This window comes from Camellia sinensis, chromosome 7 (genome assembly GCF_055761805.1).
Source record: "Camellia sinensis isolate YWXY chromosome 7, ASM5576180v1, whole genome shotgun sequence".
In the NCBI taxonomy this organism is placed as follows: domain Eukaryota; kingdom Viridiplantae; phylum Streptophyta; class Magnoliopsida; order Ericales; family Theaceae; genus Camellia; species Camellia sinensis.
In genome coordinates, this window is record NC_138967.1 from 54,288,231 (window position 1) to 54,308,759 (window position 20,529).

Here is a 20,529-nt window from a genome sequence, read left to right on the forward strand (position 1 = left end):
CCATCGGCATCTTATGTGAGTGTGGCTGAGGCTCTCTCATGCTAGTATAAGTCCATGTTGCATTCTGTATGCCATTTTAGTCGTATTGCATTGCGTATGCCATCGCCTCGGTTTGCGTGCCCGTGTGCACGTATTTCGAGGCATCCCATTTTCACAGCATAGTGCATACTAGGTTGCATCTTAGATAGCATCCATGTATTTTCTCGATTTGCGTGCCCACGTGCACGCATTTCGAGGCATCTCTCTTTCATGACATCGTGTATGTTAGGATTGTATCTTAGTTGCATTTCATGCATATCATGCATATTGCATCGTGTTCGGGATAGGAGTTAGCCCGGGCACGGGAAACGAGGTACATTTCGTACTCCGAGTGACGGAATGTATCTCAATTCCCCAGTCACCGACTCTCCGGATTATCCATGATGGAGTTAGGTTTTAGCTGTGTTTTTATGTGCATTCATCCCATATTGAATTGTGCATTTCGACTCCTCGGCCATCATGCCTCGGTATGCGTGATTGGTGGCACGAGGATCGAGGCTTGCATATATCTGTGCAAATACATTGCTATGCCCCTTTCCTGCTCTCTGTTGCAGCAAATAAAGGATCAGCAACTTTTCGGAGCTTGGCGCGCTTTCCAAGAATAACTGCTAAATAGAGGCTAATTGGGGCATCCCGGTGGATTTCCGCGCAAGACAACCCGGACACGCATCATCCATCAGAAGCAAGGCAGTCCCTGGCTTGCATGCCAGTTTTATTCTTTCTTAGTTAATTTGTTAATTAATTAGGAATTTGTATATTATTTGGACTGTAACATTTGGACTGTACTATTCTTTTATTCGGGACTGTATATTTATTCGGACCCTCTACGCGAGGGCACAACTGTAATAAGTGTGCGTGTGTGTGTTGTATGTCTTCCAACCCCACGTCTTTCTCCCTTTTATTTATCCGCTTATGATGGTTAGATTAGGGCATATTTCAATTAGCATACAGTATGATAGCATGTTTGCATTCATTCATTTGTATTGCATGCACCGGGCTCGGCGCATCATACTAACTGCATTGTACTTTCAATTCCAAAATTGAATACATGATAGTTGTAGCATTTCATATGACATGTTTAGAATAGCCGAGCCTGCTATAGTTGCATTTTGCATGTGTTGCATTAGGCATTTCTGTATACTTAGGATCATGCATGATTTCTAATATAGTTTCTGTTTTGGCTTGGAGTACTCGGTAAGTTTTATGCTTTAGCATCTTCGCATGTGTGTGAATGATTGCCATGATAGCATGCTTGCCATGAGGCTAATTGCTTATGTGATATAACTGCCTGAATGCCTGTGAGTGAAGGTTGGGTTATTTGGATTGGAATAAATCATCAAATGTTTGCTTTAAGCCCACTAGATAGTGGCAAAACCGTCTTTTCTAAGCCCACCCGAGGGTGGCAAAATCTGCATTTTAAAGCCTACTTGCGAGTAGCAAACCATCTTTCAAATAAACAAGCATGAAATGTTTTGTTCCAATTCGGGCGACCCAGTCTATACTTATATGCTGTGCGCATCACATAGTAACCTAGGCTAATAACCGGAATAAGAACATACAATGTTTTCAAAAATAGATATCATGGTTAATAGAGGCCGATCTTTGATCGGGCGAGCGGGGATGCTCACGAAGTGACCTTCCCCAATCGTACCCAAGTTCCCGAGCCGAGGCAACTTTGGTGATGACGGACACGTGGCCTTTGGCACCGAGTCAGGGTTTCCTAAATTTCCCATTAAAAAATATTTAGGTGGCGACTCTGTATCTGGCAAAGCAGTCCATGTTTGGCACTTCTTTCAAAAATCTGTTTTCTCAAAATGATTTGCCGGATTTGGACTCTTTGGTTCAGACTTAGAACCGTGACGATTTGAAGAGTCCTGAGTTGTAGTGACCCCAAATGAACAGAACGGGAGCTCGTTCCTCCCGGGGCGTTCGGGGACGTCTACAGGTTGGGGCGTTACAAATGGTATCAAAGCTGACTCTCCAGAGTACCGAGTGTGGGCCCCTGGCATCTCTCGGTGCATGTGAGCGGGCTTACGAGCTGGCAGGCTTCTGCACGAGGACGTGCAGCCTTATGGGGGGTTGATTGGAAGGCCCCGGTGTCCCACATCGGGAATGGAGAGGGAGTTACTGGGCTATAAAAGTAAAAAACTTGGACCCTTATATAGCATCGAGGCTTTTTCCCGGGTGGTGAAATCCCTAACAGAACTCCATAGTTAAGCGTGCTTAAGCTGGAGTAGTTCTGGGATGGGTGACCCACTGGAAAGAACAAATTCGTGTGGGCGTGGCCTAAAGCGGACAATATCGATGACGTATGAAGGGTTGGGGCGTTCTCGATGCATGTGGGCGGGCTTGCGAGCTGGCAGGCTTTTGCACGAGGACGTGCAGCCTTATGGGGGGTTGATTGTAAGGCCCCGGTGTCCCACATCAGGAATGGAGGGGGAGTTACTGGGCTATAAAAGTAAAAAACTTGGACCCTTATATAGCATCGAGGCCTTTTCCCGGGTGGTGAAATCCCTAACAGAACTCCACAGTTAAGCGTGCTTAAGCTGGAGTAGTTCTGAGATGGGTGACCCACTGGAAAGAACAAATTCATGCGGGTGTGGCCCAAAGCGGACAATATCGATGACGTATGAAGGGTTGGGGCGTTACATTGTGGAACACTTATATATATATATATATATATATATACACACACACATAGTATACTAGGTAGGGAGGCCTATGCAAGGTACGAGCGAGTTGCACATCTCTTTTCATTAACATTTGAGTTTTTGATTTTAAAGTAGTGTTTGTTTGATGGAAGAAAAATATAATGGAATAGACCTTATATATTTATATAACATCATTTTATTTCACCTATAATTTTTTTATGGAAGAAAAATATAATGGAATAAACCTTATATAACATCATTTTATTTCACCTATAGTTTTTTTTTTTTAAATTTATTTGTTTATTTAGTTTAGGAACTCTTATGTTGTATTTGGTTAATTAGAATGAGATGCAATAGAATGATTATCTGCCTTTATTACGACTTTAGTTATGAGTTCGGATTCTCTAAAGCAATTTTGGATTTTTTTTAGTTGGTTGGTATTTAATTCTACAAAAATTAAATATACAATAGTCAAAAGTTAAGAGCATAACAATTGTTTTAAAAGTATAACAACCATACAAATAATCATTTTGACATCACTTTAAAAACAAAACAGTAAATTATAAATATACCCTTGAGATTTGCTTAAAATGCAGATTGTCCCTTATGGTTTGCAAATTTACAAATACCCCTCTGTTAGAATTTTTTTTATTTAATAGAATTAATTGAAATTTTTTTTCTAACTGCTTTTATATACAATAATAAAAATACCTAAATTATTAATTGAAATAAATTTTTGTCATCACTATGGTTTGCAAATTTACAAATACACCTTTGTTAGAATTTTTTATTTAATAGAATTAATTGAAATTTTTTTTCTAATTGCTTTTATATACAATAATAAAAATACCTAAATTATTAATTGAAATAAATTTTTGTCATTACTAAAAACTGTTAATTGACTTGATGATTTATTAATAAAAGTGATTATTTGTTATGATATTTGAAATTTGAAGGGGTGTGATGTAATTTTTAAAACCATAAGGAACAATTTGTATTTGTAACAAACCTCATAGAGCGTTTTTGTAATTTATCCAAAAAAAAAATCTAAACTTTTGGACTATTAGGCTAATTACAGTTAACCCAAATTTTTTACATAATTTTAAAAAACCCTCTATCCAAATTAATTCACCAACCAAACTAAAGGCCAAATAGATTAAAAAATAAACATAAGGGCAAAATGAAAAATAAAATACAAGCCACCAACACCAAAGTTATTCTTATATAGATAGATATATTAAAATTAATAAAAATATTGAATAGTTAGAACTTAGACTTGGTTTTATTTGTCCTTTTGAATGTTAATCCATAAATTGAACTATAATCAATTGTTTTAAAAATTTTAGAATTGAAACCAAAATCATGCCTTCAAAACATCAGACTAAATTGTACAATTTAGACTTATTCAATAGATAATTTTATTTATTTATTTAATACCACAACTTCGTTGCAATCTGGATTGCACAATCTTTGTTATACATCTTACACTTGAGTTGGTATTGACAAAAAAATGTCTCACAATTTTAATTTACAAAATACCCCCACAAGAATTACATAATTCTCCAAGTATCTTCTATCTATCAATACTATTATAAAGTGAACATTAGACTTAATGTAAACACTACAACAAATAAGAGTTTTAGAGACTAAATGTTTTGATCTCTAAAAGTGAAAATTTTGTTATAAAAAACATTTAGGGACCAATTTCTATCGTTATGAGGATAGTCGCTAAGAGGTCGTCCCAAAAAGTCCAAAACAAGGCTTTTAGCGACAAAATTTTGAAAATGTCACTAATAAATAAACTTTTAGGGCCAAAATAATTTGGCCTCAAAATGGTTTATTTTTTTAGACAAAAAATTTGGTCCCAAAAGGATAATAATTCATCACTAATGTCTAATTTTTGTTGTTAAAAATACAATAACGGCACTTTTCGCAACAAAAATATTTGGTCCCTAAAAAATAATTTTGTTTCTAAATTGTGATTTCTAAAACCTTAATTTTTTGTAGTGAAATGACATAGAAAAAGTATTTTGTTAATAAGATGAATGAAGGCTTTATTTATATTGTAATGAGATTAGGATTTATAAAGAAGTCAATGAAAAACAAAAGTAATATATATATACATATATTAAAATTATATAAATATTGAATAGTTGGATGTGGTTTATTTCTCCTCTTGAATCTTAATCTATAAATTGAACCATAATCAATTGTTTTAAAAATTTTAGAATTGAAACCAAAACCATGTCTTCAAAACATCATACTAAATTGTATAGTTTAGAATTATTCAATAGACAGTTTTATTTAATTTTTTTAACATCATAATTTCGTTCTAATCTGAATTGCACAATCTCTATTATATATCTATCTATTCTTCTATTATATTATAATATGTGAATACCTGAATTGGTGTTGACAAAAATTGTCTCACAATTTTAATTTCCAAAAAACCCTCACAATAATTACATAATTCTACATGTATCTTCTATCTATTTATCTATCTATATTATCATGAAGTGAACACCATACTTGGTGTGAATCTGACAAAAAATTAATTTTCAAAAATACCCTCAAAAATAGTTTTGGAACTGCTAACTTGCAACCTCATGAATGAGTTGGTGTTTTGTGTCTCATAATTTTTATTCCAAAATAAGTCCGAATAATTATGTAATTTTCACATGTAACTTTTTTCTTATAATTTTTTTTTTTTTTGCAGAATTCATTAAGAAATCATCTTACAAGTACTTGAATTTCAATTGGTTCATAACATATTCTTATATTCCAACAAACCTTATTATTTATATATTTGATCCACCAAATCTTAATTTTATATTTGAGATGATCTAAACAAGTATACTTTTTGACTTTTTACAAAAAGATATGTAAAACAGTAGAGAAGTGATATGACCCTAATAAATACACTTATCTAAATAAGTGCACTTATATAGTGCATACCAAATAGCTTGTTTTATACTCTCTTTTTTTAAACCCTAAACAACTTGGTGTGAACTATTTTGTACTTTTTTAAAAAATCATAATTTTTGTTGCTCATTTTTTTTTTTAATGAAATTAATATTTTTGAAACCTAATTAATGAGATCTATCAAGTAAGCACTCACTAGAATATGTAATTTTATAAAATGAAAATAAATAAATTTGACAGTGTGAATGTTTACATCATGAAACATTTACATTGTTAATGTAAACATTAATGAGCGCTTCACCCTACTATCATTAAGGGTATTTTGGTAACTTTGTTAGCCATATGACATATTGGAACATAGAAAAATAATTTAGGCAAATGAAACATAAGTAAATGAAGAGAAATTTATAAATAAATGCTCTATTTTTTTCGACTTGCACACATAAAATGTGTACTTGGCCGCTAACTTTCTTTAAAAATTAAAAGTAAAATCAATACAACTAAACTATAAATATCAAATTGATGTAACAGTTAAATTTTAGAGATTAGGAGTACAATTTTCCCAAATTATGAAAAGAAATTTGTGGCTATAATGTTATCGAACATAACAAGGAAATCGTAAAATGTCACCGTAAAGCAACAAATCATCAAAACAAAAAATATTTTCCGCTGCCAGGATTCGAACCTGGAATATTCTCATTAGCCGAGTTGATAATAGTTGAGCTACAGCGGATCTTTCAATATGCTTAAGAAGATAATAATATTTATAAAACTAATGTTTTAAGTAGTGTCTTTTTTTTAAGGGTACTAAGGTGGAGTTTCATGACCTAATTTAATACTTAAAACTGAATATATTAAGTGAAAATTAATTAAGTCTATATGATAATTACAAATGGTATCACTTAAATATAACTTACAAATGGTATCACTTGAATATAACTCTTAAAATATAAGCTAAAAATTAAGAAAATTTTAATTGATAAAAATTATTTAATTCTGACTCAATTTATAAATATTTATACATAAGTGTCAACATATACCATATAACCTCACAAGCTCCACCATCACCGTCGCTGCTATGACCACCACCATCATCCATCACCCTTCCATTGCCACCACTTTCATCACCATTGTCGTTACTACCATAACCATCGTCATTATTTTACTACTACCACCACAGTCGCCACCTATTACCACCACTACTACAACAATTTGTACAATCCTTCACCTCTACAACTATTGTCACTGTTGCCATAACTTTTTTTTTTTATCAGCAAAAAAGAAACCTTTATTGATGAAAAACCATACAAGGGATGAGATTACATCAAACAAAGAGAGGGAGGGGGAAGAGTTGCATGCAGCATAGCAAACTAACCCAATCCCAACTAGGTTGGCACCGAAAAGAGAGCCCAATCATCTGCAAGCTTAACCCCAGGAGTTTGGTGAGGAACCAAACCCGACGGGAAGAAAAAGGAAACAAGAGAACAGAATACAAACACAGCAAAACATAACAACGTAAATCAACAGAACAAAAAATCATAATAGAGCAAAAGCAGCAACCACAGCAGCAGGTAGGCCGACCTTAGCATACTTGAACCTTAGTCAAAACCAAATCATAATGCATACTTGAACCTTTGCATCAACCTAGAATCACACAACAGATTCAACCACAACATACTAGCAGACCTTGGCTTACTAGCAACCCAGAGTCAACCACAAACAGCAGAAAAAACAGATAAGCCTATCATAGTACCAGATAAGCCTAACAGATAATCCTAACATAGCACCAACTTACAATCAGTCCACTAGCAATCCACCATCAAACCAACAGATCCAGACAAAGCAACAATAGTCCAACATCAGACCAACAGCAGACCCAAAGCTGAACAGGACATCAAACCATAGTACACGTCAACCCAAAATTAACAGCCCACTACTAAGCCTAGCATATCAGATCATCAACTCAACAAGATAGATTACCAACAAAACATAGCAGCTCACCATCCAGGATTTGTAGCCAGTACTTGTAGCCAGCTTGTTGACCCAGACCAGCAGTAGCACAACATAGTAGTCCAACATAGCAATCCACCTACAGACTAACATCAGACCAACAGCAGACCAAAAGCAAACTAGATCATCAAACCATAGCATAGCACATCGACCCAAATTAACAGCCCACTTGCAATCCATATTGCCCACATAGATCAACAGCAGCCAGAATAGATCAACCTCAAGATGAATAACAGAAACAACACCACAATTGCCTACTCACTTGATACACAACCTGATCTGTTGCAGGTTTGAAGAGAATGGATTAATTTAGTAATCTCTTCCCATCAAAGTTGACATCATTCATATGGCTACTCTAACCTTAATAAGTTCATAGAGCTCTTCCATGCTGGGTTGTACCTTATTGAAAATTACATCATTTCTGTGCTTCCATATCGACCACAACACCGCTAATGGTATTACTTTCCAAATCTGCGTTTCCCTTTTTTTAAACTTCCATCCATTCCACCACCGAAATAGGAGTTCCACTATGTCAGGAATAACCCACTTCACTCCTCACCATTTGATGATACTAGACCAGACTTTCCAAGCAAAGGGACAATGTAACATTATATGATTTAAAGATTCCTACCCTGATCTACATAGAACACAGCTTGGTCCCCTATTAGACTCAACAACCCCATTCTTTTGCAACAAATCAAATGACTTTATTCTCCCTTTCCAAACCAACCAAGCAAAAAACTGAGATTTTGGAGCAACAACATTATTCCAGATTAATCCATATAAGCTTTTTATAGGACCGTAACTCAGCTCACACCAATTATAGGCTGCTTTTACACTGAAGCACCTTGAACTGCCCTCCTTCCAGCTGAAGCTATCCAAATTGACCAAACAGAGACTTGGACCAGATCCTAATTCATCCTTCAAAATTCTCAATTCCTCCTCTTCCCAAATCCTTAAATTTCTTCGAAACCTGAGAATCCAATCAGCAAAGCTATATTTTCTGTGTACCATCTCTTTCAATGTTACCCCTTAATCAATAGAAATACTAAATAATGTCGGATATTTGTCTTTAAGACAATAACTACCCTTCCATGCATCCTTCCAAAACATAATCCTTCTACCATTCCCAACTTTGATTTCAACATTCTCCTTAAAAAAATCAAAAAGCTTGGGATTAGATTGTGCCGCTGATAAGATATCGCTCCAAATCCTTGAGCAAGTAAAATTATTCATAAAGAAAGGAGACAATCTACCACCCTTAGCTCCATACCTGGAACAAATCAATATCTTCAATAAAGCATTATCTTCAGACCCATACCTCCACCACCATTTGGCTAACAAACATTCGTTAACTGACTTAATGTTCCCTATTGCCAAACCACCAAGTTTCTTGCTCACAGATACATCCTTCTATTTTACTAAATGTATCCTTCTCTTTAGATCAGAACCACCCCAAAGAAAAGCTGATTGTATCTTATTTAGTTCCTTTACAATACCTTGAGGCATTCTAAACAGGGACATTTAGTAAACTGGAAGGTTGGGCAGCACTGATTTAATTAATACCACCCTACCAACAAAAGATAACATTCTTCACTTCCAACCAGCTAATTTATTTTTGAACTTGTCCACCACAGGTTTCCAAGTTTGCTTTTTACTAGGATTAGCCCCTAAGGGCAACCCTAAGTACTTGAAAGGAAGCTTTTGGCTTATGCAATTTAATCTTGAAGCAAATTCAACCACTATATCCTCTTCAATACCCACCCCGCTGACAGCACTTTTATGATAGTTAATCTTAAGACCAGACACAACTTCAAAGCATCTTAGAATCCTCTTCACATTTGTGATTTCCACCCAATCAGCTTCATAAAATAAGATTGTGTCATCGACAAATTGTAAATGAGATATATTCAGTCCATCAGCCCCAACCGTAACCCCTCTTATCAATCTAAGTTCTTTTGCTCTTGATAACAACATGTTAAGACCTTCAGCTGCAATGTTGAACAAAAAAGGTGAAATTAGATCCCCTTGCCTCAAACCTTTTTGGGGAAACACTTCTTCAGAAGGGGATCCATTAACAAGAAATGAAATTCTAGCAGACGATAAACATATCCTCAGCCAATCCACCCATTTTGTCTCAAAACCAAACTTCCTCAACATATCAAACAAGTATTCCCAATTTACTGTATCATAGGCCTTTTCAAAGTCCAATTTTATTATTAACCCACTTTTCTTGGATTTTTTCCACCAATTTACCACCTCATTTGCCACTAATATCCCATAAACTATATTTCTTCCACTTAGGAATGCCGATTGGGCTGGACTAATGATACTTGGAATCACCATTTTTAATCTGCAGGCTAAGACTTTCAAAAGAATCATGTAAATGGAATTTATGAGACTAATTGGTCTATAGTCTAGGATACTAGTTGGACTTTCTTTCTTGGGAATTACTGTTTCAAAGGAACAATTCAATTCCTTCACCAATCGACCATTCTCATGGAACTCAGCCATAAACTGCATTATATCATCTTTCATAAACTTCCAACCCTTTTGAATACAAATCAAATTAAACCCATCTGGCCCAGGTGCTTTATTTCCGTCATACTCTTTCATTATAGCCTTAACTTCTGATTCAGAGAAATCCTTCAGTAGCAACTCGTTTTGAAAGGGTTCAATGATTTTAAATACACCTCCAAATTTAGGTCTGCTCAACCAAGTCTCAGCAAAAGCTTCACCAAAATACCTTGCAGCTTCTTGTTTCATAACTTCAGGTGTATTATAGGTGTTACCCTTGATTGTGATGGATTCCATCAGATTCCTACTCTGTCTCTGAGTAGCCATGATGTGGAAATACCTAGTGTTCCTGTCACCTTTGAGAGCCAAATTTACTCTTGATTTCTGCATCTATACCTAATTCTTCATTTTTCTCAACTTCAATAACTCCCCTTTGATCTCTTTTCTACTTTGAACTTCATGTTCTTGCAAACGTCTATCTTTTGTAATCAAATCCAGTGCATGCATTGCATCATCTGCTTCTTTGAGCTTGGACTCAACATTTCCAAACACTTCATTGTTCCATGCTTTCAATGCTTCTTTCAAGGACTTCAATTTGATTTTTAGCCTATACCCAGCCCAACCCTCCACCTGCGTGCTCACCTATACAGATTTAAACTTTTTCATGAAAGTGGGATGAAGAATCCAAGCATTTAAGAACCTAAATGGCTTAGGACCCCAATCCCTATTATCTTCCATTAAAATTAGAGGGCAATGATCTGATAACAACCATGACAGGCCCCATAATTTAAATGAAAACCATTCTAGCCATTCTGGACTTACAAGAAATCTATCAAATTTACTCCACCTGTCTCCTTCCTGTGAATTGCCCCATGTATACTTTCTCTCAATCATGGGAACATCTATTAACCCTAAATTATTAATAAATTCATCAAACTCAATCATCCCACTATCTCTTCTTATGCATCCTTTCCTTTCAGCCACTGGTCTAACTTCATTAAAATCTCCTCCAATACACCAAGGATTAGGAAACTTAGGTTGTAGATTGCCCAAAGTCTCCTAAAGTTAGATTGTCCAAAGTCTCCTAACGTTTCCTTCTCATAATTCTATCATTTGGGGCATAAACATTAACAATCACACAATCAATTACATGATGAATTTTACCTGAGAGGATGATTCAGTTCCTGTTACTACAGCAGTCAACTAGCTCAAAGACCTCAGGTTTCCACACACAAAGCAATCTTCCAGCACTACTGTCTGCATCTACTTCCATAAAATCAACCAGATCTTCAGGCCAAATAGATTTGACAAACTGCTCTGATAACTCTGTTCTTTTTGTTTCTTGAAAAAGAACCATATCTACCTTTTTCTGCCTTAGGAACTCTTTTACTCTCAACCTCTTCTCCAACCTTCCCAACCCTCTTATATTCCAAGATACTATCTTCATTAAAAGATTCTAATTACCCCTTGTACTCCTAAGATGCTTCTTCAAGCATCTATTTCTTCCTTCCTCTAAAATACCTGGGCCAAATCATTTTGTTCCATTGTGATAATTCTCTTAATCACCTCATTTTCCTTACCTTTGAAATCTACCCCCAGATTTTTCCCAATCTGTATTGTAGCTATAGCTTCATTTCTTAGACAAATACTTCTTTGATCTTTCCTATTACGTGATAAAGAAGATGAAATTGCCTCAGTTACAGCCATAAAAATAGCTCCTCTGCACAGTCCTTGTTTTGACCACACCTTATTTTGTCCCAGTCATCTTCTCCTTTGTGCAATACGACTCAGACTAACTTCACCCTTGTTTCTACTCTACTCAACTTGACTTTTAGACATCACCTTCTTTTGCTGCAAGTCTTTCACTTTTTGATTAGGTTGCCCAAATGTTTCCACAAGGCCAGATACTACGACTAAAGACAACTGATCTACTGAAAAAGAGTTTGTGGGTTGGGCTACCTCTTTATGCCATTCAATCATGCCTTGATTCAGGCCCACAGATAACCCTTTGGACTGGACCTGATCCAACACCACATCAAGATTAATACTAGGCCTTTGTAAATCATGACTGCTAATGCTTTTCATGAAACCAGCTGACATCCCACTCTTAGTATCCTTTCGACTTCCCATATTAGTTTTCTGAATTATGACCCTGGCCATGCCTTCTTCATTTCCCAAACCTGCACCAACTGCTCTTGTTTCTACCACATTATTACATGTTTCATTTACTACGGATACGGCCACAACACTACTTTTGTTGTTCTCTCTTGCTCTGTAGTTGTCGCCCACTTCAAGTGCCAATTCATCATTGCCTGCCACTTCATCCTCTAACTTAACCACGTCATCAACCTCCTCATCCTCCTCACACTTCCCAACTTCCTTCTCTGTTACACTGAACTGGTAGTTTGAATAATCTTCCTTTTGCTGATCATGACCTGAACCTAGCTCTTCAATCACCCTCACTGTATTTACATTCCCTTTATTAATCAACTTGATACTAGTATTGATAAACTTCATACTCTTCGTCAATATTCTCCATTTACCACAGGCCAAGGTTGTCAGGGACATGGTGTTCACATCAACCTCTAACACCTCACCCCACAACTCCCTAATTCTTTTGAAGTTTGTGTTATTCCAAAGATTAAGAGGTATGCCATAGCATCGTAGCCATACCTCCTTTTCTTGATCAAGAATAAGACACTTCCTCCATTCAACCAAGGTTTCACACCACTCCTCAGTCCAGTTCCCAAGTACCTCCCTCCTATTCCTAAATGCCTCCATTGATTTGAAAGACAGAACTACTACTCTGCCTCCACCTTCTCGAACTCGAACACCCTGCAAATCTCTTCTTACACACTCTTTTCTGAAATATGTAAAATTACAGTGTTTCTTGAGCGTACCAATAACACTTTGGTGTAGCCAACCATTTCCATATTCCTCAGCTATGACAACCTTTTCAAGTGCTTTTTGTTGTTGTCCACCTCTCACCACCTCTGCAAAGGATGGTTTTCCATGCATCCATTCCCTAATCCCATTAATTTCTTTGGCTTGTAACTTCTACTTATCTATTTTTTGAAATCCCTCATTCTGCTCTCTGCCAAACTCAGCATTCTTTACAACTAAGGATCTATTACCACACCATACTCCATTTACCTTCTGTATAGCCAGTTTTGCTGCAACTGGACAATCGTAGCGGACGAAACCAAACCTTGATCTTGTTGCTTTTCTTCTTTTGAATGGAATGAACAAATCTTTTACTACACCAAACTTTGTGAATAAATTATAGAGCCCTTTGGGATCCATAGACTCAGGAGGATTATCCACAAAAAGTGTTTGTAAGCTCAGGTTGCTCCTACTCCTCCTCTGTCTCTGATGCAAGACTGGTATCCATCCTCCTTCGCCCCTAGTTGCTGCTCCATGAGACTTCTCTATTCCCTACGCCATCCTTAGTTGGTTTTCTAAGTTTCACACTGCCACCGTTGCCATAACTACCACCATCATTACACCGCCACTACTCTCTTTTTATCATCACTACGTTACCCCATGGTTGATTCTAACTTTTTAAGGATCCGAAGCGAACCCTAAATATGAGACCTTTCTTCTTTTATTTCTATTTTTTTTAAAATGATCAAAACATTATGTATCGAATTTTGTTTTAAATTTTTACATTTAATAATGCTCACAAAAAGGCTACTAAAATTTACTTAAATATGTAATAAAGTTTACAATAATAAAAAGATTAAAATATAAGCTGCGGTACCAAATAGAAAATAAATTAAGTCTTCTACTTCTTTCTAGAAATAGTGACAGGCTATTGGATACCCGAGAATAGTTGACTGTAAAAAATGGCTTTCTCCAATAGATTTGGAAGTCTCATGAGGCAGACCATTTCACAGAATAGTATATCGAATGGGCAAGTTTCAATGGCATCTATGCTTAATGCCATTCATTGCATGTCATCTTCAAAACTTTTCATTAGAGCTATGAGCTTCAGTATTATTATTTAATGTATTAAATATAGTACAAGTTAATTATAGGTTCCACAATTGAAACCACATTGATCTATCTATGTACTAGGCCTTTCTTTTGGAACTGATGACCAGTCTCTCAGCGAAGCATTTTCTGGCTTTTGTGATGTTTTGGATGGTGAGTTTTAAATATGTTGTCGATGCATTTACACAATATTAGAATGCAAAGCATGCTAAGTTGTCCAAATGCTCGTGCAGATAAGCATAACATGTATTGGCACAAGGTTTTTATTACTTAGTCAGCCAAAAAATGCCTTGTGCAAAGTTTTACAAGTTTTTGTTATTACAGTCGCAGACATTGTTAAAAATAATATTACAATCTTATATTAAGGGTTTAATGGAGTTATCCTTAAAAAAAAAAATTCCAAAAGATGGATGGTACATTTGATTTACTGATAATGGTTATACAAGTGATTAGGGAAAACAGAATACATTTGTGAGATAGAAACAACCCGTTAGTTTCTCCAATGCATCTAGTTGGTGAGTATTGTTGATCAAATGTTTTAGTGATGATCCCCGTAAGTTGGCATTTTTGTTAATTTCAATCAATTGACATGAGTTTCGATGTCTAATTTTTGGATATAAATTTAGGCCTGGTTGGTAGGTTCTATCGTTTTTTTTTTTTTTTTCTTTTTTTTTCTTTTGGTTTGAGCCATCTCTTTTTCTTCTATGACTCTTTCTGCAAAAAGCGGGGAATCTAAACCTTCTAGTACACATATAGGATACCTGAATCAACATGCTAATTTCTTTTGATCTTGAGATATCTAAGGTCTCAATTCTATATTTTACTGATGAAAATCCAATTGATTTTCTGCTGATGTTGAAACTGGTTGAGATATGTTTCTTTCCTTGAGTTCTTTTTGCTTGAGAAAGGATGAAGAAATCATTTTATTGGCATATTGCACATATTTAGTTCAGGGTCTTAAGTTGTTCTATGTTGTATGATGTTGTATGTTGTTGCACTTGCCATCTCATCCTCCTCCGAGCAAAGAGAGCAGAGAGCAAAGAGAGAGGGAGAGAGCACCGAACATCGTCACCGAATCAGAGAGAACACCATCGTCTCCTCCTCTACGCCACCACTACTGCCGCGATGCCAGAGTCACCAAACCTCCATACTTCAGTGTCGGTTCCCTCCACCAAGGCAGATCTGAGCAGATCTCTCTCTTTCTCTACTCAGATCTCTCTCACTCTCTATGATGTTGATGATGCTGAGGATGTTGTTGAATTGTTGTTGTTGCCGTTGCTCTTTTTTTTTTTTTTTTTAGTCCAGAGAATTTTTGGGATCGGGTTCCCCGATCCTTGTTACAGAGCAGGGACGGGAACAGTGGTTGGTTCCCCGTCGGGGATCGGGGCCGGGAATGGAAAAACTTTTACCATTGGGGATTGGGGACAGGGAGTGTGATCCCCGGCCCTGCCCTGCCCCACCCCACCCCACCCCACTCCACCCCACCACACCTCACCTCGTTGCCATTCTTATGTGGCCTACACAATAGGTCCCACCATTGTTTATTTTGTAGGGTTATATATGCTGGATTATACATTTAAAATAAGGGTTTATTACACTTTCTATCTTTAAATTATTATCAAATTATCTATTTTGTTTTTGAACTATTGATTGAGTCTATTCAGTTCTTAAAGTATATAATTCAAAATCTATTTAGTCTTTAAACTATCAATTAAATTTATTAAGTTCTTAAGATATTTGATTTAAACTTGTTGAGCCTCTGAAAGAATTCAAAAAATAAAATATATGGTCATAAGTATTATAAATTAGTAAAATACCTTACTTAAAACTTATTACAGAAAATTTTAAAATTTTATTTCGTCTTTAAAAGGTGTTTTATTTCATTGTGTGTGTAAATTAATATACGATTTTTCAGCCTTGTCAATAAAATGAATATCGAATTTACTGAAGAAATAGAATTAGATAATTTAAATAATAACACTTTATTGTAAATAATAATATATTAATTAAGTGATAAAAAGGGATAAATTACAAACACATCCCTTGAGGTTTGTTTAAAATACAGATTGCCTCTTGTAGTTTGAAAAATTACAAATACCCCCTTGTTAAATTTTTTTTATTTAACAGAATTAATTAAAAAGGAATTCATAATTACTCTCTTATACAATAATAAAATTACCTAAATTATTAATTGAAACATATTTATAACATCTTTAAAAACTATTAATTGACTTGATGATTTATTAATAAAATAGGCGATTTGTTATAAAATTAGAAATCTCAGGGAGTGAAATATAATTTCCAGAACCACAAGGTGCAATTTGTATTTTAATCAACCCTCAGGGGGTGTATTTGTAATTTACGCTAAAACAAATTTACCGAAAAATTTAAAATAATCAACTAAAAATTATAAATTAATTTTGATATATAATATTAGATAAAAGCAAACACGTGACCATTGTACAAGATAAGTAAGAAAACAAATGTTTAAAAGATCAGTTTCCTAGACTTTTTAGTTTGTCTGTTGATAAGGGAGGATCAATTTTTAGCTTACATGACAGGAGATCCAGTTTAGAGGAGTGGAATCTAGCTTTCAAGAGAAATCTTTATGATTGGGAAAAGGTTGAAGTAAACAGATTGGTTGTTGCTTTAAAGGACGCCCCTTCTTTATGACTCAATGTGGAAGACTGTTCTATATGGATTGGGCCAGCATGTAGCAGCCTTAAGGCATCTGTTTTGTATTAGTTCAGTGACTCTCTCTTAGGTCCTTATCTGTCATTAAGCAAGTTTGTGTGGAATACTGTTTTACCCCATAAAATCCAATTTTTTGGTTGGCTAGCTTGGAGGAATAGAGTAAAAACTGGAGACTTTTTACAGCATATTGGTATTCTTAATAGTAATGCTTCAATATTATGTGCTTTTTGTAAAATTGAGAATGAATCTGCTGTACATGTGTTGCTACATTGTCCTTTTTCTTGGAAAGTTTGGACAGATCTGCTACAATGGTGGGGGTGTCTGTGGGTGGTGCCTGGGTCTATTGATTGTTTGTTTTATTGGTGGTTAGGTGGCATGTATAAGAAAAAGGTTAGGAGATTATGGGGGGCTTTACCTTTATTTGTTCTTTGGTCCATGTGGAAGCTAATGAATGATTGTGTATTTAATGGAGTACAACCTTGTGGAACTGATCTCTGTGAGCTTATTAAACTTAGATTTGCCTTATGTATTAAAGTTTCCATGAAAAGGAATATGTACTCTGTTGATGACTTTATCAACAACCTTGATCAGGTAAAGGAATGTAGCTAAGATCTGCTAAAAGATTTGGCTACTGTGGAGAAAAGTCTACTGCTGGTGTATGATCTGATGTGGTATACTTCCATGTGTAGACATTGGTATGCTTCTGTGGAGACAAGTCTCTGTATCCGAAATGGAGGTTGAATGAATTGGCTCAAGTTTGGTGGCATGCAACAGATGATTGGCTATAGGGTCACTGATCTTTACTCTACTTCTAACAGATGCTCTGCTCAGCAAGGCTTCTGGTTTTGTTATGTTTTGCTGATTGGATTGAAGATTGGCTGTTGCAATTTGTTTGTTGCTGGTATGTTTGCTGCTGGTGTGGTATGATGCTCTTCTGAAGTCTGCATAGCTGCTATGGAGTAGGGTCTGCTGTGGTGGGGTAAGGTTTGTTGCTGTATGGTCTGATGTTAGTGGCCTGGTGCACGGTCTGTATGCTGTTGTTCAGTGGATTGGTTTGGGCTGTTTGATTGGCATGGTAAAGGGTTGTGTCTAAGGCCTGCTCAAGATCTGGTGAAAGGTCTGCTCATAGAGTTGCTCATAGGTATGCTGGTCTATGCTGTTGTAGTATGCTACTGGTTTTTCTTCTGAAGACAGTAAGGTCTGCTCTGCTCAAAGATTTTTGTGCTGCTGGAGTATGCTGCTGGTCTGTGCTGCTAGTGTATGCTGCTGGTGTTTGCTGAGGCGTATGCTGATGGCGTTGTGCAACTACTGCTGTATGCTCAAATTGTTTTCTTATGGTGTATGATGTCTTAATGGTTTGTGCAGCTTCTTCTGGTGTTATTGTTCTGTTTTATTTTCTTTTCTTGTATTTTTTGGTTCCTCTTGATTTCTCACCAATCTTTGAGTTAAGTGCTTGCAAATGATTGTGATTCCTTAGTAGTGCCAACCTAGTTGGGATTGTTAAGGTTAACGTTGATGCTCTTTGCACTTCCCTCTTTGTTAATGTATGTTTTCGCATGTATTGCTTTCTTCATCAATAAAATTTCATTTTGTTGATAAAAAAAAAAAAGTAAGAAAATATTATAGATATTTATCTTTACCTTTATAATGGAAACTCACCATAAACATTAAGCTCACTTTTCAAATACAGAATAAAAAGTAAAGGTTTATTTTTATTTTTATTTTTTAAAAAATAAAATTTTAACCAGATAAGGTTTTTTTTTATAAATTTATAATACTTACGGACTTGCATTTTATTTTTGTAAACTTTTTAGGGACTAAATATGTTTGATTTAAATACTTTAGAGATTTAACAAACTCAATTGATAGTTTAGTGTCTAAATACATTTTGATTCATATAATTTAGACACTTAATAGATTCAATCAATAGTTTAAGGATTAAGTAGACAATTTGATGATAAAAGAACACTAAGCAACTTGGTATGCACTATTTTGGACTATTTAATGTTTTTTATATATTAAACTTTAAAATTTTATAATTTTTTATAGTACAGATTTTTTTTTTAATGCAATTTATGTTTTTAAAACCTAGTTAATAAGATTTATCAAATAAGATCTTACTTGAATTTGTAATTTTATAAAATAAAAATAAATAAATAAATTTGACAGTGTAAATGTATACGTCATAGAACATTCACAACTACCAATGTGAACATTAATTAGCGCTTCACTCTATTACTATTAGGGATATTTTGGTTACTTTGTTACCCACATAGTTTATTAGAATATAAAAAAAATAATTTAAATTAAATGGAATATAATTGAATGTAGAGAGATTTACATTTTTTTCAACTTGTACACGCATAATCTGTGCTCGATTACTTTCTTAAAAAATTAAAAATAAAATCGATACAACTAAACTATAAATATCAAACTGATGTAATAGTTACATTTTAGAGATTAGTACAATTTTTCAAAAATATAAATTGAAAGTTGTGGCTATAATGTTATCCAACACAACACAAAATATTTTCCGTTGCCAAGATTCGAACCTGGAATATTCTCATAAACCGAGTTGATAGTTGAGCTACAGCGGAGATAATAATATCTATAGAACTAATCGTTTTAAGTGGTGTCTTTTTCTTTTTTTCTTTTTCTGTTTTTCTTGAGGGGGGAGGGGGGACTAACGTGGAGTTTCATAACCTAACACTTAAAACTAAATATATTAAGTGAAAATTAATTAAGCCTATTTGATAATTACAAATGGTATCACTTAAATGTAACTCTTAAAATATAAGTTAAAAATTAAGAAAATTTTAAGTGATAAAAAATTTATTTAATTTTGATTTAATTTATGCTTAAGCTAAGTTTGGCATAACACAAAAAAGTCAAAAAGTTACTATCTTATTTAAGTCACATCATCTTGTTTAAATCACATCACCTCTCTACAATATCACTTCAAACCCAACCCATATTTCATAAAAAGTAAAAAAGTACACTTATTTAGATCATCCCAAACGACCCCTTACTCATACATAAGTATCAACATACACCATATAACTCACAAACTCCACCATCACCGCCACCATTACCCTTCCACAACCACTACTTTCATCATCATTGTCATTACTATCACAATCATCGTTATTACTTAACTACTAACACCACAGTCGCCACCTATTATCACCACCACTACAACAATTTGTATAATCCTTCAGCTCTACAACTATTGTCACCATTGCCATAACTATCACCACCATCATTATACCGTCACCACTCTCTTTTTATCACCATTGCATTACTCCAGGGTCGATTCTAACTTTTATAGGACCCAAAGCGAACCCTAAATATGAAGTCTTTCATATTTATTTAAAAAAATATTGATCAAAACATTATGTATCGAATTTTGTTTTAAATTCTTACATTTAATAAAGCTCACAAAAAAGCTACTAAAATTTACTTAAATATATAGCAAAGTTTACAATAATAGAAAAGACTAAAATATAAGTTGCAGTGCCAAATAGAAAATAAATTAAGTCTTTACTTCTTTCTAGGACTAGTGACATGTAGATATAGTTTATCAAAAGTGATTAACACATCATACTAACTTAATCCTCAATCATTACAAATCAAATAATCAATGAAAGAAAACATAAAAAATAATAAAAATATGTAATCGTAATAGACAATATATATAATCGAT

At 34.8% G+C, this 20,529-nt stretch overlaps 2 protein-coding genes across 2 annotated transcripts; both read right to left on the reverse strand.

Moving 5' to 3' along the window:
• Window positions 1-6,514: 6,514 nt before the first annotated feature.
• Window positions 6,515-8,636, reverse strand: LOC145795816 (uncharacterized). Its single transcript, XM_082880730.1, has 5 exons — window positions 8,254-8,636; window positions 7,614-7,701; window positions 7,442-7,494; window positions 6,653-6,751; window positions 6,515-6,566 (listed from the first exon to the last, which is right to left on the reverse strand). The coding sequence occupies exons 1-5, from the start codon at window positions 8,634-8,636 to the stop codon at window positions 6,515-6,517; spliced, it is 675 nt and encodes a 224-aa protein (XP_082736856.1).
• Window positions 8,637-10,535: 1,899 nt separating this feature from the next.
• LOC145795817 (uncharacterized) lies at window positions 10,536-11,846 on the reverse strand. Its single transcript, XM_082880731.1, has 5 exons — window positions 11,661-11,846; window positions 11,356-11,580; window positions 11,158-11,245; window positions 10,962-11,050; window positions 10,536-10,781 (listed from the first exon to the last, which is right to left on the reverse strand). The coding sequence occupies exons 1-5, from the start codon at window positions 11,844-11,846 to the stop codon at window positions 10,536-10,538; spliced, it is 834 nt and encodes a 277-aa protein (XP_082736857.1).
• Window positions 11,847-20,529: the final 8,683 nt, after the last annotated feature.